Source organism: Ornithodoros turicata, chromosome 9 (assembly GCF_037126465.1).
Source record: "Ornithodoros turicata isolate Travis chromosome 9, ASM3712646v1, whole genome shotgun sequence".
NCBI lineage: Eukaryota > Metazoa > Arthropoda > Arachnida > Ixodida > Argasidae > Ornithodoros > Ornithodoros turicata.
The window spans coordinates 41,794,536-41,821,845 of NC_088209.1; the positions used below are offsets into that span (position 1 = coordinate 41,794,536).

Consider the following 27,310-nt stretch of genomic DNA (forward strand, 5'->3'; position numbering starts at 1 on the left):
GAATGTCGGTCGAGACAGCGCGACAAGAACGAATCTCTAAAGGGATTAGATGGCTAATATCGTGCAAGCGGAACGGTAGGTTACGTTGTACCCGGCGGCAGTGCACTTGATATTCGCTCTATGTATGTGTTCACCATATATTTCCCTTCCCTCTCCTCTTTTCCCCTCCCCTGTCCTTTATTTTTCCTATTACTTCCCCGTTGTTCTTCCCGATTCCTTCCCGTTTCAATACCCTCGGTTGTTCTTTCTTTATCCCGTCCCTTCCACCTTTTTTTCCCTTTATCCTTTGCTCTTCGCTCCTCTACTCGCTCGTTCCCTCTTTCCATTTTCTTCCCTTCCTTGTTCCTACTCTTATTTTCCCTATTACATCGCGTTCTTCGTCCGTGTCTTATTTACCTTTCCCTTTTCCTATCTCTTCTTTTTCTCCTTCCCTATCATTCTCTTCCTTATATTCTTTGACTTTCGTGTTCCTTCTCTTCTTTCTTCCTCTTGTTGTAGTGCTTTTTTTCCCTGCCCTGTTCACTTCCCCATGGCTTCCCTTATTCCCCCTCAATCTGCTTTTTTCTTACACGCTAGACTTCGGGGGCAATTCGAGCCAGCCCGCGCAATCTGAAGTGTATAATATCGCACCTACGCCCTCCGGAGTTCAAACCTTGCAGGCATACTACATCAAGGTCGCCTGCAGAATAAACTGTAAACGAAAATTGGAACGAGAAGGCAAAATGCAAAGTACTTCAAACAAAAATCAGTTCCTTTCTTAACCCAGTATAAGAGTGTGCTCTGAACCTTTGGTTCAGCGACTGCAACAGTTTTTTTGCCATTAGATAACAAGTGCTGTGTCACGTTTTTAATAGTCCCTAGCCTTCAGCGGCGCATTTGATTGATTTCTACACTAGATCTTCGCCGTAGGTCTTTGAAACTGTTCTGCGGCCCTTGGAAGGTGAAGAAAAATTGCGTTTTGTGCTTGGTTCGCTTTTGTGATCACCCACAACGTAAAGGTGCTTCAAGCGTGAATTTCAGTCTAGCCTAGCTACTGCCTAGCGCACTGTTGATGTTGTCTCACTGACTCCACTGACTGTCGATCCCTATTCAGCGTCATTGATCACCTCATCAGCAGGACACATCTCATCCTGTCCATTCTGCCTTGGGGTAGTGGGCCCATTCATCATCGTTAATTTATCTGTTGTTGTTGTTGTTGTTATGTGAGTTTGTGCTGGCACGCGTGCGGAGTATTGGACCGAGTGATTACCGAGAAAAAAATTCTGACGTAACAATAATTACAACCGGTAATAAGCAACGACAGAAGATTGCACAAGAAGCACGTGCCCTTCCCAGTATATATCCCAGAGAGCACAAATAAGCTGGTTGCATCAAGATTTCCAAACTCGTATTATTGTATTTCTCTTCGACGACATCTCTTTTCCCGGAGATTGAAATAATACGTGTCCTTGTACCCCCGCCATATTGATGCTGATATTCTATAGTGTCTGCGCAATCCTTCCTCGAGAATCATTGAACATGCTGGTTGGAGCTCTTTGGCCTATGAGTAGCCCTAGCGCAAAAAAACAAAAAAAGAAGAAGAAAAGCTTCAGCTACATACATGAATACATTCACCATGCTGGACAGCGGAAGTACACCGGAGACGTCCTCCCCAAGCTAAGAACTGCATTTATGCCATCCTTCTCCGCTCCGCTTCCTGCATTAATGGCATTCATCAATGACTGTGGCATACATCGCATCGTGCATCTCAAAGAGCTTTATTTTCTGAATGAACGAGCTAAGAGGAAAGTTGCGCACATAGTGTTCTTGTCCTGATCTTTGCGGGAAAAGGCACGGGGACGCAAAAAAAAAAAAGAGAGAAAAAAAGCATACGGAAGATGACAAAAACGAGTTGCTCCAAGGACGAAATATGTTATCACTATCGGGATGATTTTTGCAGACGACAGAGCCAAAAACAGACGGCAGGTGGCATGTTCTCGTTTGTGGTTTGTACGAGGACGAGACTACTGGAGTGAGAGTGAGAAAGTGAGTGAGTGAGTGTGAGCAAGATGCGCAGAAGAGGAGAGTTTGCCGCGTGTACACACGTTTCTGTCGCATTCATGGAACCCCGGCTCATGTGATACTTGAGCCCCAGAGCGTCGTCTGCTAGCAAGGAAAGAATGTTAGCAGACGACATAAACGTATCGCAGGTGATATCTCCCGATTGGTGGCGCTTGCGTGAAACAGGCACCCTACATGGCCTCCCCTCGGAGGCGATAATGGTACAGCTCCTTCGCTCGCGACACAGCCGTGCCACGGGCTGGAGAATTCAAACAAGTGTGTCGCATGTAGTACAATACGGTGCTGCCGTTCAGTCAGATCAACAACTGCTATGCCACAGTTCCCAAGTGCACTATGGATTCGTGGAACTGCGGTAGTTTGCACGCACTTACCTAAATGGGCGGAAGCCGTTGTAATTCAGACCGCAATGACGTCGAACTCCCACATTAAACGGTTTAGTCGTATAGCGCTATTTAACTGCAAGCGAGCACACGAAAACGCGTCCGAAGGCGCCGTAACGAAGATCCGAATCAGACACAGGTACGCAAGCGTGAAGGCTGAAAGTTTCCTTTCGCTGCTGTCTGCTGCTGATAACGTACTATCAGCTATCAAATGAATCCGATAACTTCGAATGGAGCCGGTATCTCGTACTGTGTTGCGATCATGTCCCAAGCAGCACAATGTACTGAAAGTCAAGTGCAATAGGGGTGGACGGTATGTGTCTTATCAAAGTTCTTTAGTTTCACGAGCCTGTTCAAGGCCTTCCACCTACCCGTCCACCCCTATTGCACTCGACTTTCAGCACATTGTGCTGCTTGGGGTTATTAACGGAGCGGGGTACATGACAGCTATAAATGAGATTTTCGTTTCGAATCCGCAAATATAGGCATATGGTAATGAAAAAGGGGCTAGGAAGCAAGCGAGCTGGTGAAGATGATGCATGATGTAAAACCCCGAGACCAGGGAACACGAAGGGACAGACACAAACACGAAGTCTCAAACACAGCTGAAAATTTTACTTCACATACAAGAAATATATATATACTATACACAAACAGGGGGACGATTATACGCAGGATATTATACAGGATATATACACAAACACCGAGGATTACGGATTGGTTGCTGGCACAGTTCCCACAAGATGTTATGCAAAGGGTCTCTCTCAAAAGCCTTCTGTGAGGGTCCACTTCGGAAGCCTTTACAATTGTTTCATCCCATAGAGAGAAGCAAAAGCTTTATTTTTTACTTTTAACGAATGCTCTCTCAAGCGATCATTTAAGCAACGTTTTGTCTGGCCAATATAACAGAAACCACAAGCTAGGGGGATCTGATAAACAACGTTCGATGAACAGGGGACAACTTTGTTCCGGTGATTCTTGCAAGTAACTTCAGGTTTGGCGAAAGGCGTGAGGCGGTCAAGACGGAAGCTATTCTTGAAAACAAGGTTGACTTGAAATTTCTTCGCAACGGCCAACCTGCTGTGCGCCAACCATTGCCACGAAGTGTCATCGCTTCTGATTCGAAGGTAGAGGGAGGCGTACGTCTTTTTATGTCAACTTTCATACGTATATCCAAACTGACCTAAAAAGGCGTACGGCCCCTCTTCGATATGGCAATGGTTCCTATGGCAATGGTTGGCGCAGAGCGTGCCGTGAGGTTTAGATTGATTGATTGATTATGTGTTTAATGGCACAAAGGCAACAAAGGCCATAGAGCGCCGAAACCATGGTGAGTGTGTCGGAGATATGTGTGTGTGTGTCGTGAGGTTTAGAGCGCACAGAAAAATGTAGGGCTAGGTTTGAACCCCGAGAAAAGAGAAAAAGTAAGATGGAAAACTTGTAGTTCCGCTCTGTCTGAATATTGAACATCACATGGAAAGTTCTTCCCCCACCTCCCCGCACATATTGCTTTACCATGCCGTAGCACGCCAAATTTAGATTACATAAAGGGCCACGATCGCTTTGTTTCGCGGCGCCAACAAATGCGGAATATAGGCACGCGTAAGAGAAATAAAGTTTTGTATTCCAAAGCAGACGATGGAGAAGAAAGTCTGCAGGGAAACCATCAACGCGATGGGAAACGTAGACTGTCTTAGATGCGCGTTCAACTTTTCCTCGCGTGAGTTCCCACTATGAAGAAATGAATGGCCTTTGCGGTCGTAGAGGCGTTTCCGTGTTTGTCTTATAGAAGTTGCGTTGTTTAGTCTGCTATCAAACAAACACAAAACTGCTATGCAGAGACAACGAAGGAGCAGGAACTGCATTACAGCGCAGCACCACACAGACTAGGTGCGTTGCCTCATCACTGAGAATTCGTGAGCAGTCCAACAGCGACCATGCGAAACGGTCGTTACCTTCTTCTAATTACTTCTCGTTCGTGTGCCAACTGCAATGTAGCCAACTGCAAGGTATTCTGCAAGTATCTCTGAGATTGCGTAGCAGAACTCCAGTCAATTGCTCCAGCAGAAGATTGTCGTGGGAGTGGCAGACGACGGAAACGTACGCAGATTGGCATGATGTTACAAAATCAAATCGACGAAATGTAAGATCAGAGATAAAGAGAATTTAGCCGATAAAAGAAACCTGAAAACTTCACGGAAAAATACAAAAAGAGCAGCCAAAATTCGGAACACAAAAGGAGTGAAGTCCAGCATACACGCTCAAACGCAGAGTTTAGTATTTTTTTACTGAATAATTTTTGGCAATATCTAATGCAAAATACGTGTACCTGATATTTCGCAATAGTTAATAACTCCGGCACTTACAGGCTCTTGATGAGGAAAAAAAAAAGATTAAAGGAACTCACTTGCCTGCAACGCCAAAAGTACAAAACCCCAACAAAGCTAAGCTGCCAAGTTATCGACATAGAGATATTTTCCTTATCGTTTATACCCTGCTCGCAACAAACTTGCTTAAACTTGCCCGAAGCGTATTTGGAAAGCCAGCTTCATCGGGACATATATTCGCGATGATAGTCCCAGGAACTATTTGCTCAGTACGCAGTCAGTTTGCTGATCCACACACTTGGCTTCGTACGTTCCTAGTACTCGTGACTTTACAGAAAAGATGTAGCGGAAGGAAAGCTGTGTAAATATGCCTTCCGCACTGTTCATTTTGAGAGCACGGTCGCAGTGGAAGAAATAACCCGAAGTCGGCTTCACTGCACATGCCAAGAGTGTGGAGAGAAAGCGCGCTTGCAGGGTTGTGATCTGGCGTCGTCGTTATTCTTTATTGGGTTCTCAGCTGAGGATACTTTCTTTGGCTAGACATGTCGGGTATATTTGGCCGCCATTGGTACCCCTCGGTTATTGTGAATGCCAGGTCCCTTTACGCAATACCCACATACATACCGTGAACCCTCGCTATTATGACCATGGTCGTTCCCGAAAATTTTTGTAATAATGCGGAATTGTCATATTAACGGAGGGATTTGCAGAGGTTTCACTGCATCGTTCCCCAGGAGTATGGTCGTAACGCGCGTATGTCAGATTATCGGGGGTCATATTGACGAGGGCTCACTGTACCGTGAACCCTCGTTATTATGACCATGGTCGTTCCCGAAAACTTGGTCATAATGCGGAATTGTCATATTAACGGGGGAATTTGCAGAGGTTTCACTGCATTGTTCCCCATGAGTATGGTCGTAAAGCGAGTTTGTCAGATTATCGGGGGTCATATTAACGAGGGTTCACTGTACCGTGAACCCTCGTTATTATGACCATGGTCGTTCCCGAAAACTTGGTCATAATGCGGAATTGTCACATTAACGGGGGGAATTTGCAGAGGTTTCACTGCATTGTTCCCCATGAGTATGGTCGTAAAGCGAGTTTGTCAGATTATCGGGGGTCATATTAACGAGGGTTCACTGTAGTCTAAGTTGGCTTCGCGACGGCCCCAGCCACGGAGGATGCAACCACAGACACAAATTGCACCTATCACGCAGCAGTCCCTGTTAATTGGTCTGCACGAAGGGGAAATGTCGCCATACAAGGGCAGTAAATTTAATGTCGACACCCACAAAAACGCAATTGAATTTATCTACGAAACCCAATGTCACCCAACTTGTTTCGAAACATTGGTCGAAAACTGGACGAAAATCGTACAAGTTTGGTATATTTTTTACATGTTTCGGTATACATCACCGTAGGCGCTACGGTATAAGGCACTTGTTACGTCTATCAGGCATTAAAGGCACGTCTAAAGGATTGCATTCCGCCCTGTGAGTTTCCTTAATAAAAGTTACATCATAGAGGTGTGCATATGGGCGTTTTTAAGCGAGGAATAGTGCCACGATGTAAAGTCACCACAGCGAACGATTGCCTCACTCGAACGAGCTCAAGGAGCTACTCTGCAATAGGCAGCGCCCTCAAATAACCCTAAAATATAAATTTTCCACAGAATCAATATTTTTGTTACACGAAAGACCGACGTTTGAATTCTAGCATAAGATATCACATCATACCTGCAGCTTTTTGGGCACATTAAACGATACAGTTAACACGTTCCCAACAATGGCGGGATGACTACAACAGGCACTTTACGGAAGACATAGCGTTTTGCCCTTCATCAACAGCAGGCTGTTGAGGAGAGGCATCTGTTTGTGAGCTCCGCGTTTCTGAAGAGGCCCACTTTTGAACTCTTTGTCGTAAAAAACGTCCTTGCAGAAATGTCTGTAAAAAAATGCTTCATGAAAGAAGCTGCAGCAGAAGGGTTTCTATCTGTGCACCACGTTTTTGGGAGCACGGAAAATGTCGCGGTCCTCAGTCCGTACAGCACCAACAACACAGCGCCATACAGAGGGTACATAGACAGCAATTTTTCAAGCAGTCGTCGTCCTTCTTCGGCTCTTGTACAATTCTGTAATGAGAGAAAAAAAAAGGTACAGAATGACCAGAGTACCGCATTTGTAACGAAGATAAAATGAACAATCAACTTTATTTTGATGATGATGAGGATGCTGAGCATGAGGAGGAGGAGGATGATGATGATGAGGAGGAGGAGGAGGGGTGATGAGAAGGAGTGTGATGAGGAGAAGTGTGATGAGAAGTGTGATGATGAGGAAGAGGATGGTGATGATGAGGAGGAGGATGGTGATGATGAGGAGGAGGAGGACGAGGAGGAGTGCGATGATGAGGATGAGGATGATGGGTGATACCCTACCCCAGTGCTGGCGGTTATGTGGTGAAACATAATAATGAGTCGCTACACAGTGAGGCCGGAAGTCCTACGCTGTTCAAAAAGTTTAGAAGCGTTTTTATAGGACAGCGTGTTGGTGGGCTGGATTTGGGGGCATGGGCCAAGTAATTTTGACATACCTAAAGGTTGGGAACTAAACGATGCATTGGAGGACGTATTGTGCGCCGAGAGCTGACAAAAAAAAAATCATTTTCAAAGCGTCACCGATGCTGAAGAAAATGACGCAATAAGGGACGATCTGTAGGACAGAGCGGTTTTTGACAAGTGACTGACACAAAATTTGGAAGTTTAAAATTCGCGACACTATTTTTAAACAGTATATGCATCGTTCAAAAAAGTTTTGTCATTCGGAACACTTATACTAAAATTTCACTTAACTAACGATTCTCTTTCACCTTCTGGTTTAAATACCTTCTCGGAAAAAAATAACACGTTTATAGACTCCTCTTCTCTTTCATTGCAAGACAAACATGGCGACTTCCAGCCCCTTTGTAAAGTGGGTTAGCTGTGCTGACTCGACGGTGATTGAACTCGGCGCAACCAGTGCGTGAAAAGCGAAGCGCCCACCAGATCGAATGACGTCAACAACTGGTTGGAAGAATAAGCACACGTACACTGTGGTCGCCTGAGGTGGTGGGGGAGGGGCGTAGTATTGCGTGGGAGCAGGCTGAGGGGGTGGGTAGTAACCCCCGGGGGGTGGCCCCGTCTGGAAGCCAGGCTGTGGTTGTGGGTAGTAGTTCTGTTGTGGGTATCCTGCCATTTTAGAGCTTCACTTCCCTTTATACCTTAAATGAAAGAACAGGAATTGATCAATTAATAACAATAAGATCACTTTATTTGGAGGATGATGAGCGGGTAGTTTCATAAACTACCACTCTTTAATTGAGATGCATTCGTTTCTAAAGAATCACCACCGACAAACCGAAAACTGTTCTGTAAAGCATCACACTTTTAAAGTAAAGTATACTTTACTTACGTAAGGTATACTTTTCTATTCTTTGCCGCAGTTAAAGAAACTGATGGGCTCCACATTCAACTCATATTAAACACACAGCGTTGCATATGATCTAGGTAAGATGGATGACAAAGTTGATGAAAGTGTAACGATAACGTAAGGATAAGATAAGGATAAACCAAGGCGAAGGACAGGGAAAGGTTAGATTACAGTCCCGGATAAGATGATGAGGATGGCAAAACCAGGTGTTTGACGAGATTTATGTGGCTATACTCATTATGGTGATCATGGTACTTAGGCGTTATAGCCACGATAGCGGTAAGGTTCAGAAAAAAGTGACTCCAATATGGATCTAAGGCTCAGATAAACAGGGCACAAACTTTTGATGCACACTGAAAAAGTCTGGGTCTGGGCAGCAGGGAACAAAGACGACAGGACACACACGAGTGGTTTATACTTTTGCTTTCTCAGTACGCAGTTCCTCCATTAGCTCGCCTGCATTAATGCCGTATTATCAGTGAAATTTTTGCAGTCCCGTTAGAGCAATATTAATTTTACAACGTGCCATTTCTACATAGCGATTCATTTGCACTCAACAGCGCTACATATAGCTAGCGCGCACAGCCACGGTAATAAAAGGACACGTTAAACCTATTAGCGCACGTGTAATTTATACACATTACTCGCATTGAACGCTCCAAGGACGGCCCAGCAGCTGTCAACACTTTGACATGCCGCCGGAACAAGCGCGCACTGCAACAGCGTTGTCAATTGAGTGCATTTGAAACACGGTCAGCGCCCACAAGAACTCAGTCCATGTGCCAATCATCGCTGCGTCATCATGATCTATGATGCTTATCTTCCTATGCTTATCAATGAAATGCTTACGCTGCTTATGAAATGTTTTAGATGCTGATCTATGAAACTATGATGCTTATCTCTGCCGCTGACCTTTCCCTTGTAATAAATGAACGTTAATCCACGTTAAACGTTTGAACGTTAATCCACACGTTTCAATGGCATAATTAATCTACACGTCAAGCGACTAGCGTGTCAAGTGCATTATACGTGGAACTTGGACCGGCTAATGCTAATTATAACTTTTATGCACTATTAAAAACAGAGTTCGAGGTAACTCGTTACTGTAACTAAGTTCCTTTTTTTGGTAACTTGTAACATAACTCGGTACTTTTGCGCCGTAGTAACTTTCAGAGGAACTCGTTTCTTTTTCAGGTAACTTTGCCAAAGTAACTTAAAGCTAAGTTCCAAGTTACTTTTAATTCGCTTTTTTTCACTCACATCCACATATTTTCTAGCTTTCTCTCCGGTTCTTTCACGGCATTTTACGCCATAAAATGGGATATTCAATCAATGACAGTATTCTATTCAGGAAGTAAGAACCGACGCCATTGAAATGAAGCTGAACCATTGTAACATAAGTAATTCGGTAACTGCGAGTTACATTTCAGGCTGAAGAACATTACATTACACACACACACATTTTTCACACGGTAGCTTAACTCGTAACGAGTTCTTTTTGACGGGCAACTTCTCGATCCATCACACAGTGTCGAATGTGACGCACGCAGTTTGTGACACGTTGATATTGCAACGCTCGTAATCACACTGCTTGTTTGCTGTCTGAGCCAATATTCTTATCTGCAACGCATATCTGTCCGCACATTTGACTGTCGGCTTCGAGGCTGGACGGTGACGTTGATTATGGCGTTGAGAATTTCCATGATGCAAGCTTCGAGACTGAAAGGCGTTTGCAAGAGTTTGTTTTTCAGCAACGTGAAAATAACCTTCCAGGAATTTCGAGGGACGAAAAAAAAAAAAAAGATAAGTTGCGAATGTATTCAGATAAAAACTTTCAAACGTTGAAGCTCATAAACGTACTCATTGAAAATTATTCAATTACAGTTAATGTCACGCGGCTTCGATTAATTTAATCTCATTAATTTAATTAAGTTAATGTCATGCGGTCTTCGTCATGTGATTTTTCTTTTGTCACTCATGACATATTCAACATTGCTTTTAACACATCTTAGGATAAGATCCATGCTTAGCTCTTCTCATCTCCCGGTGGATTTTCTGGCACATCTCGGCACAGTCCACCCATGAAGTCTGCCACGCGACTTGTACACCGTCCCCTGAACTCCCTCTACAGATCAGTTCCCGCGCGAAACTAACTCAGAATTGGAAACAAAAGTCCGTAAGATACCTGAACCCTCACTTGAACGCGGCTTCTATAAGGACACTCGCTCCCACATGAAACAGATGCGTATACGAAGAGGGGAGTCAAGTCCTGTAGATCACATAAACAAAATACAGAAGCCGACACTGAAGATTTTTGTTTAAGTTTAATTTGTACAAGCTTTCGCGTGGAGGTCCACGCTTCCTCAGGTACAAAGTGAAGGGGTGACACACATCACTTCACCACTGACCACTTCACTTTGTACCTGAGGAAGCGTGGACCTCCACGCGAAAGCTTGTACAAATTAAACTTAAACAAAAATCTTCAGTGTCGGCTTCTGTATTTTGTTTATCCCACATGAAACCTAAAAAAAAAACCTCTCATACATAGAGACAGACGAAACGAAAGAAACTGAACACAACAACATACCGACGTGTGAAGTGGAACTGGGAAGGCCTCTCTAAAACCTACGAACTTTCAAACATATACAAGCGAGGAAACAAACTGCGCCCCAGAGCGTGCGTGAAAATAGAACGGAGAGGAGAGCTTCCTTCTTTTTCAACGTTTCCAATTATGCGGCCTTCGAAGCGAACGTTCCACGAGCGACGTCAGAGGAAAATGAACGGAGCAGAGAGGGACATAGAACGTGGGAACATATAGGCGACAGACACGAGGGAAGGGGGGAGAGAGAGAGAGAGAGAGAGAAAAAAAAAAGACAAAGGCCGTTGCGACAGGTGATTTTACTTGCGGCTACACACACTGTTTTCCGGATGTAAAGTAACTTTTTTTGAGGATTATAAGTACAGATGAAGAGAGGACAGGGGGGGTAAATCTACTACTCCGATTTTACTCCAATTATTATTACTATTTTTACAAGTACGAGGCAGTCGTATCTGGTAAGAATATGATAAAAAATAAACGGTTTATTTCTACTTTTCTGCTATATCTAAAGTTTTTTTTTTTTTTACCCCGCCGGACTGTATGGTAATTCCAGCGAGCGAGAAACTTCACTTTCAGAAATTTTCTCGTCTCAGTACAGTTTCCCACTCTCTCGGATTTGGTAAAATTGCTACGCATTAATAGCAAATTTAATTTTGAAACACAAAAATACTTCTTATTTTTTGTGTTTCAAACTTGGGGGGGGGGGCGGTGAGAATTTATGTTAGGAGTAGCAGAACAAGTCGGGAGCCAAGTTCAATCTCTCCTCTCTTTTTTTTTTCCTTACAAACAAACAAATTTTGAAACACTAGCTTTACTAGGCTAAAAACACTGATTTTAGCGCTTTTAATTCGGGCGGGGTATTAACAGGCCGTTGACAAGCGGCATTCGAAGTACCGTAACCACCGTAACTTCTACCGCACCCCATCAACGGTTCTAAAGCCCGTGGTTTCACCGTACGCCGATCAACATTTGAACCGAGGGAGCTGTTGTCACTGACACATTCATCACGTCACCAACTAACGTTTGTAAAAAAAATTGTTGAGTGAACTTCAAGTTTTAGCGACCCTTGATCTCAGCACAAAGTTACAGAGTTCGAGCTAACCCGTGACAAGTAACTCGTTACTGTAACTAAGTTCCTTTTTTTTTTTGGTAACTTGTAACATAACTCGGTACTTTTGCGCCGTGGTAACTTTCAGAGGAACTCGTTCCTTTTTTTGGTAACTTTGCCAAAGTAACTTAAGTTACTTTTAACTCGCTTTTCACTCACGTCCACCATTTTCTTGCTTTCTCTCCGGTTCCTTCATGGCATATTTTGCCATAAAACGTGATATTCAATGAGTGACAGTATTTTATTCAGGAAGTAAGAACTGCTGCCATTGAAATAAAGCTGAACCATTGTGCGCCCACAGGGGGTAAGATGCGAAGCGTTCGAATAGACCTCTACCAGAGAAACGTCATCATGGCATCATTGGGTAGACAGACTGAAACCGAAACAAAGCGGAAGGACGGCTGGGTTCCACGAACGGGCACTTGTTCGCTGTCTCCCATTGAAAGAAAAGTAGGACCGAGGGTCTCGTCCATTCAAGGGATCATCATCGTAATCCCCTCAAGACTGTGGCTTTGGGGCGCGACCTTGTTCACCTCTAGCTTCGAGCTTAGTTCAATCCTACCAAATTTTGGCGCTGTCGAACACTATGACGTCATTTATTTATAAACAGGGAGAGGTCTATTGTTGGGCATAAAGGAAAACGATCCAAGCGTGTTTCACTCCTCCGCAGGCAACTCAAGGTCTAACTCAACTGCTCACGCGCTGCACCTGCGTAATGGTATTTTGTGTCCGAAGTAATGTGGGAGTAACTCAGTAACTGCGAGTTAGATTTCATGCTGAAGAACTTCGTTATTAACTTAGTTACATTTAGCACGCGGTAACTTAACTTGTAACGAGTTCTTTTTGATGGGTAACTTCTCAATCTATGCAAAGTTATAACCAGCGTTGGCAAAACCGGGCCTGAGCCATGCACGCTGCCATTGGTTGCGGTACGTTTATCACGCTGGCTCCACGGTGACGATGCTTGTTGTCACGGTGACAACGGCCTACTATCTGTTTCTTCTTCTTTTTCTTTTTTTTTCTCATTGCCCATACGCATACTGGGAATAACCTAGCTGAAAGTTATGCGCGCGCATGAGTTCAATCGGATTTGAACAATTTTCTTGGTAAATTTCATTTGTGTGGGTGTGACGAACAACCCGGGACCAACAGGGCACTAGTGTAACGCCAGTGTAACGTGACAGACGGGAACGTGCTCTACCCCTCAATATAAGAGCGAACGTGCCATACTAACCCCTGGGTTCAGCAAGCATATACGTGCATTGCAGGATCTTACGACTACATCGACACGCCGGTTTGCGAACGCGTGCACTCGAGATAAAGATACGGACCCACTGACTCATTGCGTAAAGCCACCGGGAAAAACCTCTCGTACATATCCGTAGATGGCCGTTAGGGAGTTTCATAAGGGAGCGCAATTTTAGCGTACCCAATAAACCGGACGGACGCGCAAACTAAGGCAACGCGAGAGAGTTTTAGGATAGTGTTCCCCGTAATCTCAGGAACCCCAAAACGCCCCTTGCACGTGCGACGTCAAGCTTTAGGCAGAGTATTTATTTTCTGTAAAAAGAAAAACAAATTAAAAAGTTTTGGTCTCAAAGATACGCGTTTCTATTGCTTCCTTGCTCGCAACACCTCGTGAAGCGTGGTGAAAATATTTCACGCCCACTATCAGCTGGAAAGACTGGGGAAGCCGTTACGGTTCAAAAACCATAAGCAGAATGCTCGAAAAAAATAAATAGGAGAGAGGACGACAACTGATAAGGCAGAAAAATTTCTTCGGTGTTATCTTAGGATTCACGTAGTGCCCATTATTCACTGGGCAGCAAGGGTTAGTGTATATGGTATGGGACACGTCTTTGGCGGAGGAAACTTCTGCTTCAATCAGTAACGTACTTGGGCTCGGCTAGGTGCTGAACTACCCGTTACAAAACATCTATATAGAGTATTCCACGGAAGGCTGCATTGACATCACAATGTATTACATCACCCAAAACGCACCGCAGAAGGACATTGCATTGTAGCAGCTCGCGGTCAAGGTCAGACTACTTCGCGTAAACAACAGCTCGATGAGACGAAACACGGATTAAGACAACACACTTCTGTTTGCATGCTCAACCAAAGAAACGTTTAAACACTTCGCCCCATCTTATGCCGGATAAAGACAAAAGACGATTATTTGTGTCGGTGTGGACTCGCTACCCAGGTTTTACGACAGAGTCTGTCATGGACGCGAAGAAAATCGGTACAGCGAATACCGAAACTCGTGTATCTCTGACAAAACTGCGTGCATTTCCGCCAGGGGGGCACCCCGAGACGGGTCACGTGCCCAACGACCACCAATGGGAATGGCCGTATCCCTGACTCGTCTGACGTCAGAGCTGGACGCGTACGTGCGCTTGAGGGTGTATATCTCGCAAAGCACCTCACGTAGAGAGAGAAAGAAAGAGAGAGAGAGCCGCAGCTCCCTTTTAGTAAACTTCGATCGCTAACGTCACCCCCCCCCCCCCCCCCAAACTCAGTCGTCACCGAGTGATGTAACTGATCTTGGGCACTGTGTAAAAAATCCTGGACCCGTCCCTGGAATGACTGCGTTTTGGTGAATGTATGAGGATAGATGGACGGCAGACACAGCTGCAACACTTCTCACACAGTACAAGACTGCATTATTCCTCTAATTAATATACCTCCGCTCAATACAGCACACGACACTGTCCAGATCTGGACAGGTTTCACACCACCCCTTACACAAATGCGGCACACCCCCACGATACGGTCCAAGTACAGGATGACACCCACCTTGACAAACGATGACACACCACAGTCGCAGCGTAAACCCAACAGAGCGTCTGCGTTGGTCGGAGCTTACGAACGAACGCCGCGCCTATACGTCACGAGCGGTGACACGGGAAAGCTGCGATCTCTGATTGCGGATACGCTTGCGAAGCTTTCGCGCAACGCGCTCATAAGGTAGTGTAAACGTTGTTCGACGTCGCTTGTACGTGGGCACGGAGCCAAGGCCTTTTTTCCTTTCCTGGATTTCACGATATATATGTCACTGTAGCGTTGCTCGCTCGAGGGGCAATCTCACCTACAGCACGACCTGAAAGGTCATGTCATTTTATTCGTACAAGTTGTCTCGCCCCAACAGGTATCGGATATTAAAGGATGGAATTAAATTAATAAGAGCTGTAGAGGGGGCACCCACAAGCATGTTGGAACACTTGCGTGCTTACGAAACCTTTTTTTTGTAGGGCCGGCATCTATAGAGCCTGTTTTCCACAGGGTCAATGGCCGGTTGCGCTGCCATCTTCTGCCTTCAGTGGCTTTCTCCTTGCATGGATGGCCAGAGAAAACAAAAAAAGCGAACGAGGCAAAGACAAACAAAATTTACATAATAAAAAGCTGAGTCATTGCCTGCCTCATGAGGCATGCCTATACGCTGTGCCAGCTACGTACGTATCTTCGGAACATATCTTTTCGGGCACTAAGGATTAACTTGCACAAACAGCCTCAAAGGGACGAAGCCATAATCGGCGGGCAGAAGAAGAGTAATCCCCGGAAGCAGCTTTTTAAGCCTAACCGGAAGGACATGTCAGCGCTTTTTTTCCCAACCAGCTTCGATTTAATTAGAGGAGAAAGATCTGCTTCCGGTAAGGACGGTGCGAGATATTTTAATACAGTCAAACTCCTTTATAGCGAACACCTTTTTAACGAAAATACCACTACAGCAAATTTTTTTGCGGTCCCGCTGGAGCCCTATAGGTCCAATAATGGACATCCTTTTTAACGAAAATACCTTTACTGCGAATTTTTTTTTGCTGTCCCCTGAGTTTCGTTGTAAAGGAGTTTGACTGTACCGTGCTAGCTTCGCGAAGCCACCGTAGCCCAGATGGAGGGAGGACAGCAGAAGAAACAGATGGTGGGAGGGGGGTTAGCAAAGCGTCCTGGGCCGACTTCCGGGAAACTGTGCCAACATCCATCAGGAAAGCCGGACGGAAAATCCAGGAAAGAACTGAGACGGCACAGCTGGAGGCACGATTTCAACCCACCACCTGAAATATGAGCCTGCGCATGGTCACCTTCAAAGCTAAGCGTTTACTTCTTTCATGTGGCACCCTGTAAAATAATTTAGGTACTTTTACAAACTGTAACTCGGAAATTTTTAAGTGTACGTAATCAGTAACGAGCATAGCAGTGTGCCGATTATGAAAGAGAAAAACAATTTATTCCATATCATTTTGTCACCCGACAAGAACGTAACAATCACGCCCTTGTCACAGACAAGGCAAAACTTACAAACATGATGTAGAAACATATTCAATATGTTAGACGTTAGCGGAACACATACGAGACATTGGCGTGTATTTCACGGAATATGCCAATCATTCTTGAAAGTAAAACAGTAACTAAAATAAAACCTCGTTACAGCGAAACGCGATACAACGAAATTCCCGATATAACGAAATAATTGACATTCGCCGTCGACACGCCCTCGGGAACAACGCATTTTAACTCCCATTAGAACGAAGGAGTTTTTCGCCGGCATTTCGATACAAAGAAAGGAAAGTTCTCAAAACAGCTTTTACTATACATCCCTAACACGTGCCCAAAGGTAAAAGAAACAAGCAAAAGGCGCAAGCGCAGCGCGTGTTCATTTTGGCAGTGCGTTTATGCCGTCTCTGTCTTCAACCATCCTTCGTCGGCAAGGTCGGAAAGATCGTCTCTGCCGTGACCGCAAGCGATCGTGCTTGCGTTGCCCGTGCCGCGTGTGACGTCAGCCGGCCGGCGACGGTGTATCCGAAGAGGGAGACGGAGGCGGCCGACAACGGCGCATCCGATTCGTTGAGTGCAGTTTCCTGTACGAGCAAGAGTGATGCGCACGAATCGCACGGCAGTGTGTCTGGTCTTGCCGTTCATAGAGATCCCACAAAGTGTTCGCGCTACATATCCCAAAACGAAGCCTGTTATGTATAAGGCGCTCCGGCGCGGACTTAAAAAAAAAAACGTCCATGCTTGTACAATCGTGATTCTACTGCGAAAATACGTTTATGTTGCTTGCCACTTCACAATTCGCGGCGTAATTTTTTTTTCTACAAATTTCATCAATTTCGGTACAACGAAATATTCGATACAACGAAAGAGATCGCGATCCCCGTGAACATCGTTATATCGAGGTTCGGTGTAACGTTCGACGAAACGTAAATGGTACATGTGGCTAAAACACCACAAGTCACATCACTTCAGGTGCAATTTTAAGTAAAAAACGTCCATGCTTGTACAATCGTGATTCTACTGCGAAAATACGTTTATGTTGCTTGCCACTTCACAATTCGCGGCATAATTTTTTTTCGTAAAATTTCATCAATTTCGGTACAACGAAATATTCGATACAACGAAAGAAATCGCGATCCCCGTGAACATCGTTATATCGAGGTTCGGTGTAACGTTCGACGAAACGTAAATGGTACATGTGGCTAAAACACCACAAGTCACATCACTTTAGGTGCAATTTTAAGTAAAAAAAAAACGTCTCCGACACCCAAAAAGGATGACTGAAAGTAGTAACAGCAATAAAATATCCTTAGATCTGGTAACAGTACAGGATACATTAGCTAATGCTTAGTATATTACCTTCTGCTGTTACAATAGAATAAAAACACAAACAAAAAAGGTACACCATGAACATTATGTAACGTAACTGTTCGATGATGCCTTAGGAAGTATTCCAGATCTTGGCGCTCTAAAGCTAGGACCTATAGGACCTCCATCTGTATACGCACTGTATGTATTTTGTTCGTTTAACAATAAACTCTATTTGATTGATTGAAAGCTGCTCCTTTAATGTAACACGAAAAACATTTAAAGATAAAAACAGAAAATAAATAAATGCTTCTCAGACGGGTATTTAGTTGTCAGACACACAGCTCACAGAAGCGCTTGCTCAAATAACAGGTTCCTACTGTCACTGCCATTAACATAGACGCTCCTTGTAACAAAATCACCATCTTCCGATTATCGCTTTATCAGAGGATTCACACTGGTACAGCTGAAATGTGTGAATTCTAAATTGGATTATTCAAAGTGTACCACAGCACACTCTACTTAGCATGAAAACACGTACAGCGCAACTAGACGTTCCTCTTTTGTTCTCTTCCAACTAACTTACTGTAAGGTTGCCAAGGCGTGCATCGGTAAGGTTCATTTGCTTGATTTAATGCTGTAGAGTGTCCGAAGCTATTACTTTTTGTTTTTGTAGCACCTTTGCCTTTACAGAATTGCCTGTCTACATGTAATTTCTTTCCAGAAAACCAGAAAGTGTGGAGATTCCGATGCACATTAAAAGGACCCCCATCTGTGGTGACTTTCCAAAGAGGGGGGAGGGATAAATATAAATAGAGTCATATAAATAGTCTGACCTGAACAACTGAACATTACAGGGGCAATGCAGTAACATTTAACGTAGTCTGTAGGTCGCCTGCGCTCGTGATTCTTTCGCAGGAGCTCATTTTATTCGTTGCAAAACATGCTGCAGGGCAAAAAAAAAAAAAAGAAAATGAAGAAGAGTGAAAGAAATTTAAAAAAAAGTGTGGGTCACTTCAGTGCTCCTTTAAGACAAAGCTCATAAATGAGTATTAAAACATCCGCCACAAGATTTGTGCATCACACCTGCAATGTTCCTTCCCAAGGACCTCTTCACCTCAAAGGCACATGTACTTTCACGTTGTACAAGCACGACCACGCTTCCTCGAAGGTGGTGAACACTATTTACAGACGGGACACAAAAGATGCCCCGATCGCAATTAATATTGATCCCCTAGAGAGATCAGGGTCGATGAATTATGAAGTCCCAAGAAGGCTTCCATTTCAGGTCCAGCACAGCCTGCGCAGACAGTGCGGTGGTGCCATACGAGAAGACGCAGAACTTTGAAAAGACATAGGCCACGTAAACCAGCCAGAGACCAAGGGCCGTGTAGTAGCCGTACTTCAGCCATGGCCTTCGTGCAACTGAGCTGAAGAGAGAAAGAGAGAGAAAAAAAAAAGGAAGCTTCAGCATGCCAGAAGAGCAGCATAAGTAACAATGGTCACGGAACAATTATTGTAGGATCCTTTCAGCCATGGGTTGGTGCAATTTGTGTGTCCAACACGCAGGTTACAGGAGCCTGGTCGTGAATGCCACTGTTTATTGTAGTGCAGAAAATCTAACACTGGCTTGTGTGTGTGTGTTATGCCCCTCCCACAGGCAGTGTTCAATGATCATTGAAATCAATGACCATTGAACATGTGCATAGCGCAACCAAGCGTGTAATATGTCAACTTGCGCATGTTCAGTGACCATTGATGTCAATGATCATTGACGACTGCCCGTGTGACAGTGGTATTATACTGGTCGCTTCGGTGCTACGTGCGATGCACTTCATTGGTGGGATTGGTCCTTCCGTTTGCTCTTTATTCCTTACTGTCAATGTTCTTTCCTTCTTTCCAACGTTCTTTTCTTTCTACGTTCTTTCAAACTACACTGTGCTGCATGAAAGTGACCAGCAGAATTCCTTGTGATTCTTATACCCCTGGTAACACAGGCAGGCTTCAATGATGATTGAAACCAATGGCCATTGAACAAGTGCATGGCGCCACCAAGTGTGCAACGTGTCAACATCTCAAAGAGCATGGGATCCAATGGCGCTTGAGAAGTTGAGTATTACCCGCTTGGAGGCGCTACACGTACGAGGCAGGAGGAGGCATCGAGGATGCCTCCTCCAGTTCAGAAAAAACGTGAGAAGAGTTGAAGCACTTCCCTTGCATGGTGATAGAAGAATAAAGTGGCTTAAGGCAGTGTGTACTCACCAGATGAGATAATCTAAATGCTCCGCGACAACACCAATGAGGATGATTTTGAAGAGCAAAGCAGGAAGGTAGTGGTGAAGGAAGAGCGTACGGTCGGCAAAGAAGTATGGCACCAAGTGTAGAGCATAGCCCACGATGCACAGTTCCCCGCAGAACCGAAAGTTCTCAAACACATCTGCAAAATTAGAGGGAGCTTCAGATTCACAAGACTCTGGGATGTCGCCAGTCATATCAGCGCAGGAATACCACGGATACCGTATACGAATACCACGGAATACCACGGATACGTACCGTTGGGGATGTCGTAGACAGACCTGTGCCGTCTCATGATGTAAATGGCAAAGACAGCCAGGTAGAGAGCGAGGAACAGCGTTCCTGTGTACCAGATTGGCAGGTTGCCTATCAGGTGAATCTGTGCCTGAAAAAATGTGAAGCCGAAATAAAGCTGGATGTATCTATCTGTCTATCTATAGAGACTGAAGTTTTCGGGAAATATTTTTTTCTAAATTTGGGGGGGGGGGGGGTAAAAATCGGGTAAATAAACGTGCGCACTAAATTCGTGCGAATTCGGGTAAAAAAAACTTCAATTACGCTAAAATCGGGGAGAAATCGGCTCAGTTATTCAAACTAACTGTAGCGATTTGGTACAAACGGTGATGTAACTACATTTTCCTGCCAAACCAGTAAGTCGGTGCATTCCTACAGACATCCCAGAGAGGGGGCAATTTGCCGGGTAAAAATTGGGTTTCGCCCTAAAGGGGCAACCTTCAATTCGGGGTGCAAATTCGGGGAAGAATCGGGTAAAACCCTAAAACTTCAGGCTCTATCTATCCATGGCAGGAAAATGAAAAGCCAGTCAAACGAGGCTTCGAGAGTGTGCAGGTACTACCCAAACCTCACGCCCGTAGGTAGCACATACAGGGCAGCTCCTTTGCGCTCGAGGAAACATGCCTCGCACAAGCCACTCTCCCTCGGATAGTTTGAGGAGACACAAACACTTCGGCAGATAAGTATATCACCACCAAATCATATCACCATATCACCAAAATATCTACTCTCTCTCACGAGGTATCACCCAATTTTACAGCTGCTGACGTAAAATCCCCCTTTTACCTCCCCAAACCAATAAAAAAAAAAAAAAGCATAATACCCCAAAACACAAGGGTCTACAAAGCTGCAGTTTGGCATTTTTTGGCAGACAGGCTTTTTTTTCTGTACTTCTTTTTTTCAACAGACTCTGAGATTATATGCACGAAATTATTGTATACTCAATCATGAGATATCCAATCACGTACGTTGCTGGTCGTGCTGACCCAATATGCAATGCCTCGCGCCATGAGTGGCCATTCAGCAGGTTCCGAGCTGTAAACGTGGTCCTGGACGTTCTCCTGGTTCACGCTCAGCATCTTGTACTGGAACGTGAGTTTCGAGACTCGTTAGCGAGCCGTCAAGTCGAAAAAGTGCGCAGGCTACTGAGCTGTGGAGTGCGGAAGATTTTCCTTTCATGGACCGACCTGTAACTCCCACATCTTTTGGAAGAAGCTGAGATGAGTTGGCTGCAACGGCACGAACTCGGCAGACACCATGTCCCGTTCGCGTTCCTTCTCGTCAGCGTCTGAGAAATTAATATAATTAAATAAAATAATTGAAAAATTAATTATAATAAGTGTGCACGTAACACGTGTAATGCCTGTGCAAAAGCTTCAGGTTAGGTGCTGCTGAGATTTTGAACACAGTCACATGGGAACACAACCCACTGTCACATGGGAAATTGAATGACATTTCCAGCAAATGACTTTCACACGGAATTCATGTAATTCGTTTGTGCTGCATAGAGCTGCACAGCGAAAGAAAATCTAATCTGATACCTAATGATGGTCCGTGAAGCATCAGGAACGCATTACACTAGAGTACTATATATGTCCACTTCTCAGTCATTCTTTTCCTTTCTTTAATGTTTTTTAAAAACAGTGTGGAAGTGTTGATGTTATACTTTCTTTTTTGGTGCATTTTGTGTCACTGAGAGTCCGCGGTCCGCGCCAGAGCAAAAGTGAATCAGTTTTGCTAAGGGAATGTCATTTTTGTGTAACGCCACTGTATGTTCCCATGTTCGCTGAAAATGGCACTTAATTTCCTGTGTGGCAAGCGTATTTGTACATGGCAGCTCTGTTGATGAGATGTTGTCATTTGCCACCTCTGGTTTTAGGTACTCGGAGAAATATCAGGAGCCGCGTACTCTTGGTGTAGCGATGCTCTTCGACGTTCCACAGTGTGTCATCCTGGTCGATGACGCGATCCGTCACAATCTCGTGCTGGTGAAAGCCCCAGTCGGGATACTGCTTCCCACTGAACTGTAGATAAGGGACAGATAAGCGACTGCTCAGCAGATATTCGTACAAGTTTTAAAGCTAGACCCACTTTCAAGGCCTGGGAGGTGTTCACGTGGATGAGCCGTACATGGGAGTGAATCGTGTGCCAGACAGCTCCTTCTGTGTCCTTATTAAGGATGTCCTAAAGATAACATAATAACTCAATAAGATGGTGCTCTAATTTGCTTTGCACAGCAGAAGCTCTAGGCAGGCATTAATATACTTGGAAGACCTTTATTTGTAGGAAGGACCTTTTGGAAAGACAACCTCCAAATCCGCTAACTAACCAACACATAGAGCAGAATCATCATTGGTAACATTACTCTGACTCCCTGTAACAGTGGCAGTGATACTAAAATGCGCTATGCCTCATAAAATGTTAAAGGTACCGTAAAGCAGCAGACACAGTTTAGGTTGGTGGCGTACTTTAAGAGCTTGTTAGTACTTGTAAATCCAGCACAAGTCATACATGCGACAGGGAACGCTAAATATTTTTAATTAGCTAGTAAAATTGCGGTAAAACGGCTCAGAGTGACGTCTGGTGGGAGATAATTCCCAATCTGTCAAGCAACAGCGATCTATGATCCAGACTGGCTTGCTGCTCCTGACGGCTACGTAGCCGGCTTCGTTTGTGTTAGACACAGTGTTATGAGCATGCAATGTAGTTTTACCGCCGTACTTGACGACCAATGCGCAGTCGGTGGCCACTTTGACACAGTGTTGCCCGTAATTTTCAATTTTAATTTTCTGAAGAACTACGAGTGCGATTGGGACGAAAATTGTGATATGTAAGGGTACTGAAGGCTCTGGCTATCAAATAGACAAATTTTCTGAGATTGCAGCCCTACTGCTTTACAACACCTTTAAGTAGTCCCGAATCTCCTTACCACACGCCACAGGTTCTGCGCTGGAAACGAGATGTTATAGTTGATGTAACACGAAACCTCCTGGTGCTGAGGTGACGACGGGGAGGCAACATCATGGCTGGCGGCGGCACAAGAGACATGACTCACTCAGCACTCATGTCACACGATACATGTCGAACGGAAACACAGAGCTTACCTGTTGAGTGCCCGACTTGTCATCCCGTGGATGAGTTGCACAATGTCTCCATGCTTGATTTTGTCAGGCGGATCTGACACAACAATGTCTTTCCTGATGTGAGATACCAGTAAGACGTCTTTAACAATGGACATTAGTTATGAATGATGCAATAAAGTTTTAAACAAGCATTGCAGGGCGCAACTCCACTTGTACAGGAGATTTTACCATGATGAAGGTTTCATGCAGGCAGGAGCAAGATAATGTAAGCAGTGTATGGTGCTAAATGTCTTATTTTCATCAGATAAGTTGTAATGGAGCTCCACAAAGTGTACACTTACAAGCACACACAGAAATTCCAATACCAAAAGGAAAGTTCAACATTTTCGTTATTTATGAATATACTCGCATACTTACGTGATAGCCATCTCTAAAGAGAAGTACATTTTTTCAAGTGATGTAAGGCAACCACACTACCACGTGATACTATGTGAATGATTATATCACGGTACTAGAAATGGTGTTATGATGATCGATGACTGATTAATGATTAACGCCATCAATGCTAGTAGTAATCACTTACACGTTAGGACGTTTCACTATCCACCAGTTGTTGACGTCCTTGAAGCTGTAGCATGACACCTAATTCCAAAATAATAATTAAAAGAAAAAAAATTTACATTTCTCCGGCGCAATGATACCAGCCCTAAAGGTATGAGGTATGCTCAGTACCTGCTGTTGGTGGGAACTGCCCCGACCATCAGGGTACTTGATTGGGTACACGTGGGGATGCGAATGCAGCCAACATGCACGTCCGTGCGTGTGTCGCAGTGTGATCTGCGACCCGTGTACCACTTCCAGGGGTTGGCCCTTGGTTATTGATGCAAGTCCACCCTTTTGTGAACGTAATGTAATAACATAATTAATAACGTAATAAATAAAAACGTTTCGTAATAGCACGAGCAAACATAAGCCAATTTATCGTATTAAAGACAAAAGTTAGCTAAACCTGCGTTGTCAGTTCCAAGAGACGACAGAAATTACAAAATGGCATAGCATAATGAAGGCAATAAAATAACACACCTCGAGGCTGGCCTGGAAGGCACTCGTCATAACGTTGTCATGAGGACCGGCTTTGACCAGAGTGGTCAGGTGGATGTAAAATACCCCAAGGTAAATCGCCGACGTGACTACGGTGACCACGGTGAAGCGGGCTAGGAAATGGAGCCATAGTATACCCTGTAAAATTGTCCAAGAACAGTGTAGTTATCCTGTGTGGGGGACTTAGGTATGGGAGCATGGCAGTAGAAACAGTAGAAGAAGAACAATATTGCCCCCCAGCTACTCAGTTGTGCAACAATGTGCTATATACACAAGTTACCACCAGCCATGTCATACACAGCAGGGTTGCGCAATGGGACCACCCATTCCATTCCAATTCCATTCCTTTCAATTACTCGGAATGAAAAGGTACGGCCAGTTCCCACTCCTGGAATGGCTTGGCAACCCCATCCCATTCCTTTAATTCCATCAATAAAAGAAAAGACAAGGTTATTTCGCCCTTGACCGTGTGCGGCACCCAGACCGGCCCATTCCAATTCCATTCCACCTGCGAAAAAAAAAAAAAAGCTAATTCCATTCCATTCCTGGGACAGTTTCTGCCATTCCATTCCATTCTGGGCCCTCATAAATCTGGAATGATTCCGGAATCATTCCAACCCCGCAGTGGCAACTCTGCAACCCCGATGCACACAACTGAGAGCCCTCAAATCCGAAGGCACGGTACAGAGACTGCTCGCTTACATCAGACAGGCATTTGTCACCGAGCATGCTCCAGAAGTCTCGTGCCAGGATGTACACTGCCAGGAAGATGGCAAAGATGCCGATGTACTTGACACTGGAACAGAGTGGTTACAGGGTGTTGCAGAAGAACATACGTACAGCGGAAAGCAGTGTAAGTAGCAACAGCAAGATGAAAGCCTTACCACAAAGCACAGGCCAAAAAGACAGAGGCCAGAATCAGAAACAGCCACCACTTAGGTCCGAATGGCCTGCAGAATTAAGTACAAATTTTTGTTGCATTAATGGAAACGGTACTCATGTTACAAGCTCTGGTAACTGAAATCTCCTAGGACATCCTGAAACCGTGACTGGTCCAATAGTGAAGCGAAACCATTAAATTTTGTATATTGTACAACTGCACAGCCCAAGGGTCAGTGTTTTTCAAAAATCCAAAATACGAATGGTAAAGTATACAATAGCTAGTGAAATTTGTCCCATTTTGTCGCAGTGATGTTCGTAATTTGATTCTCCCGGTGAAGTCCAGCAGCGGGAAGTCGCGGAAAGTCTATTTCAATAAAGCGAACCAGAATTTTTGATCCCAAAATTAAGTCTGGCTTCAGGTTTGGGAGAAAATAACGCATTTAGAGCTAGAAGTTGGAAACAACTCTTCCACATCAATCCACCCAGGCTGGCACCGCAAGATTTAATATAATTTCATTCTCCTTGAACAGCGACCGTCACTGAACCAATAAAGACCCATTTCGGCTTGCATCGTGGAACACGGTCAGGAACTCTACCTTAGCTGGTTCTCCTTTCTGAACTTGAGCAGAAAGAGCAGCCCAATTGTAAAGAAACACATGAGCATGCTCTCCATGAGGATGAACCGAGACTGGGTAAGCAGAGAGTTCTCAAACAGCACCAGGACAGCCACCAGCACTGCCGCGGGTTTAGCCAGCCCCAGTACCGAGGAGAGGTGATACATGACGGGTACTTGTACGGCACCAAACAGTGCCGGTACGGCACGGAGGGACCACAGAGGAACCGACGGTCCATACGCTGCGCAAGGAGGAAAAGGGCATGGTCAAAGGGCAATTTAACAGACATATGAGTTATCCTGCAGCTCTTACCTCCACCAATCCTGTCAAACTGTGCATTTCCATCAAATCCAGCTAGGTGACCTGTCAGTGGGGGGGAATTTAAATGCTCATTTTAAAATCGAAAATCATTACGCTGAATTTTGTTACGTGAATGCGACGTGAAAAGCAGAGGTACCTGCCAGTGCCACAAGTTGTTTTCCCAGTGGTGGGTGAGAGTCGAAAAAGAAGGTGTTCTTCATGTATAAGCTCGCAAACTTTCCATAGTGTAATTCATCAAACCTGAAGACAGAAAAAGTGTTGTGTGTGTGCGTTGGAAACTTGAGACAAATCCAAACTTTGGTTTCTTACACTATTCCCCGTGGTTCTTCTAGCCTCCACATCCGTGTGATGAATCCCGCAATAAACAGCAGCACGGAAGCCGCGTCCAGTTCGATGCTGACAGTAAAAAAGTCATTCACGCTGAACCACGAAGTTAGCTCTGTATCTTCCGAGGTCGCGTTTTCGCATTTCTTCGCGGTGCTCACCTGTAAACCAACAGCGATGTAATTGTTTTTACAAGTTACTGCAATACGTTAGCACGAAAACTGTCACAATAAAACACGAAATGCATGAACCCAAAGTTGTTACCGGCACTCTTTCTGTCACAGTTTCGTTTGAGTGAAGTTCACCGTTCGAGTCTGGGGCCGATTTCGACGTCGCTTCGACCTTCGCTTTCGTCTTTGCAGGCGAGTCTTTCCTTCGTCCTTTGGCTTCGTTCATGTTCGCAAATTACAAGACTGACACCCTAGTACCAATAAGAAGATAGAGACAGACGGCATCTGCCTGTTAATCACGTTAGTTCACCAAAAACATCCCACCCGAAAACTTGTCAACTGCTCCCACGTGGCAGCCATTACCGGAAGTGTCAAAAGAACCGGTATTTCCGGCAAAATTGTTTTGACTGTTCTGCTTGAAAATGCTCGGCGAAGACCATGTTGAGGCCAACCACGACGTAGATGAAGACCTCAAAAAGAAACAAGACGCAAGGGCTTACCTGAGGGAACACTTCTTGCGCTCCATGACTTCTTTAGTTGGACGAAATGCGACGTTTCACATGTATGAGAACACTGTTGTGTCCGGCGTAATTCGTGGTTGCGACATCGACGTCCAAAACTTGTGTGTGTCGAATTTATCTACTGCACTTGGGCTACAACCTGCTGCTATACTACGTGCTGACGATGTGTTATCGTTCACTGTA

General features: G+C 44.7%; 1 protein-coding gene and 1 long non-coding RNA gene across 2 annotated transcripts; both read right to left on the reverse strand.

Annotated features, from left to right (window-relative positions):
* Positions 1–6,015: 6,015 nt before the first annotated feature.
* Positions 6,016–14,842, reverse strand: LOC135368987 (uncharacterized). The gene is made up of 3 exons (XR_010414916.1): positions 14,739–14,842; positions 7,853–8,023; positions 6,016–6,899 (listed from the first exon to the last, which is right to left on the reverse strand). It is a non-coding gene; the product is annotated as an uncharacterized LOC135368987 (long non-coding RNA).
* A 1,299-nt stretch (positions 14,843–16,141) lies between these two features.
* LOC135368992 (protein O-mannosyltransferase 1-like) lies at positions 16,142–26,969 on the reverse strand. The gene is made up of 19 exons (XM_064602585.1): positions 26,701–26,969; positions 26,422–26,597; positions 26,249–26,352; positions 26,104–26,154; positions 25,774–26,032; positions 25,180–25,245; positions 24,998–25,091; positions 24,278–24,433; positions 23,927–24,088; positions 23,778–23,836; positions 23,216–23,308; positions 23,041–23,137; positions 22,203–22,295; positions 22,021–22,135; positions 21,299–21,399; positions 21,080–21,196; positions 20,076–20,202; positions 19,785–19,959; positions 16,142–18,952 (listed from the first exon to the last, which is right to left on the reverse strand). Exons 1-19 carry the CDS (start codon positions 26,830–26,832, stop codon positions 18,766–18,768), a joined length of 2,364 nt encoding a protein of 787 aa, XP_064458655.1. The 5' UTR covers positions 26,833–26,969; the 3' UTR covers positions 16,142–18,765.
* Positions 26,970–27,310: the final 341 nt, after the last annotated feature.